We start from the raw sequence: 1,175 nt of genomic DNA, 5'->3' as shown, positions 1-1,175 counted from the left end.
AACTAGAAAACGTTCTTCTTCTTCTCTACCCCGTGCTGCCTCTGATTTATTCAACTCTGTGCTGCTGCAGAAGGGACTGCAGCACAAACACCAACAACCAGCAGCAAAAGAAACTTCACGAGACGCATACGGCAGCAACGCAGCAGGCCTCCTGTTGCTGCTGCTGCTGCTGCTGCAGCACAGAGCCTCCGCAGCAGCGCCACCAATACCCCATCAACCCGTCGTCGTTTGCTGCAGCAGCAGCTGATGCTTGAGCGGCAGCTGCTGCAGCAGGAAGTCTGTCTTAGAATCTTCCAAGCGCAGCAGCAGCAGCAGCAACAGCAGCAGCAGCAGCAGCAGCAGCAGCAGCAGCAGCAAGACATGCAGCAATCTCTCTCAACACCATGGACACCCAGAAGACACAGAAAAAAAGAACACAAAAAAATCACTGCATCACCACCAACCTCATCAGCATCGGGGGCCCCCCGATGGGGGCCCCCAACAGGAACCTCTCCGGGGGGCCCCTCAACCCCTCACGAGGCCCCCCTGGGGGCCCCATCAACCCCGCAGGGGGGCCCCTCGACCCCGCAGGGGGCCCACCTGGGGGCCCCCTCAACCCCGCAGGATGTTCCCCTGGGGGCCCCCTCAACCCCCCAGGGGGCCCCCCTGGGGGCCCCCCCCTCGACCCTGCAGTGCGCCACGCCTGGGGATGTCTCAGGCGTGCAGGGGGCCCCCGAAGGGGGGCCCCCAGTGAGCTTGCAAGGGGGCCCCCTCGAGGGCCCCTCAGTTGTCGAGGGTACCAGCCCCGGGGGCCCCCCAGAGGGGCCCCCGTTGTTAGAGGGGGGCTCCCCAGGGGGCCCCCCGATGTTTGAGGGGGGCCCCCAGTCTGGTGAGGGGAGCTGTGGTGGTGATAGACAGAGTAAAGAGGAAGAGAGAAAAGAATAAGAAAAAGAATAAAGAGAAAATATAATAAATAAACGAATAAAAATAAAATAATTAAAATAACATAAAAAGGTTTTTATTTGTTTATTGAGAGGAAGAAGATTTAATTTGTTGGATTTCTTTCTGTTGGGTTTAGGCGTAGATAGACAACAGTATGTAGAATAGTTTTATATATATTATATAGTATATATATATACTATATATATATATATATATATATATATATATATATATATATATATATATATATATAT

General features: G+C 53.4%; 1 protein-coding gene across 1 annotated transcript in view; it reads left to right on the top strand.

The window, feature by feature from the left end:
* Positions 1–924, top strand: part of EMH_0054280 (uncharacterized protein) — a gene marked incomplete at both ends in the record, with an annotated part of 7,584 nt that extends 6,660 nt beyond the window's left edge. The window contains one exon of the mRNA XM_013497102.1: positions 71–924. Coding sequence (XP_013352556.1) covers positions 71–924 — 854 coding nt within the window. The remainder of the gene's footprint in view (positions 1–70) is intronic.
* Positions 925–1,175: the final 251 nt, after the last annotated feature.

This window comes from Eimeria mitis, genomic scaffold (assembly GCF_000499745.2).
Source record: "Eimeria mitis Houghton genomic scaffold, Emh_scaff2470, whole genome shotgun sequence".
Classification (NCBI taxonomy): Eukaryota; Apicomplexa; class Conoidasida; order Eucoccidiorida; family Eimeriidae; genus Eimeria; species Eimeria mitis.
Note: the sequence above shows the minus strand (reverse complement) of the source record. Positions and strands in the feature narration are given on the sequence as shown.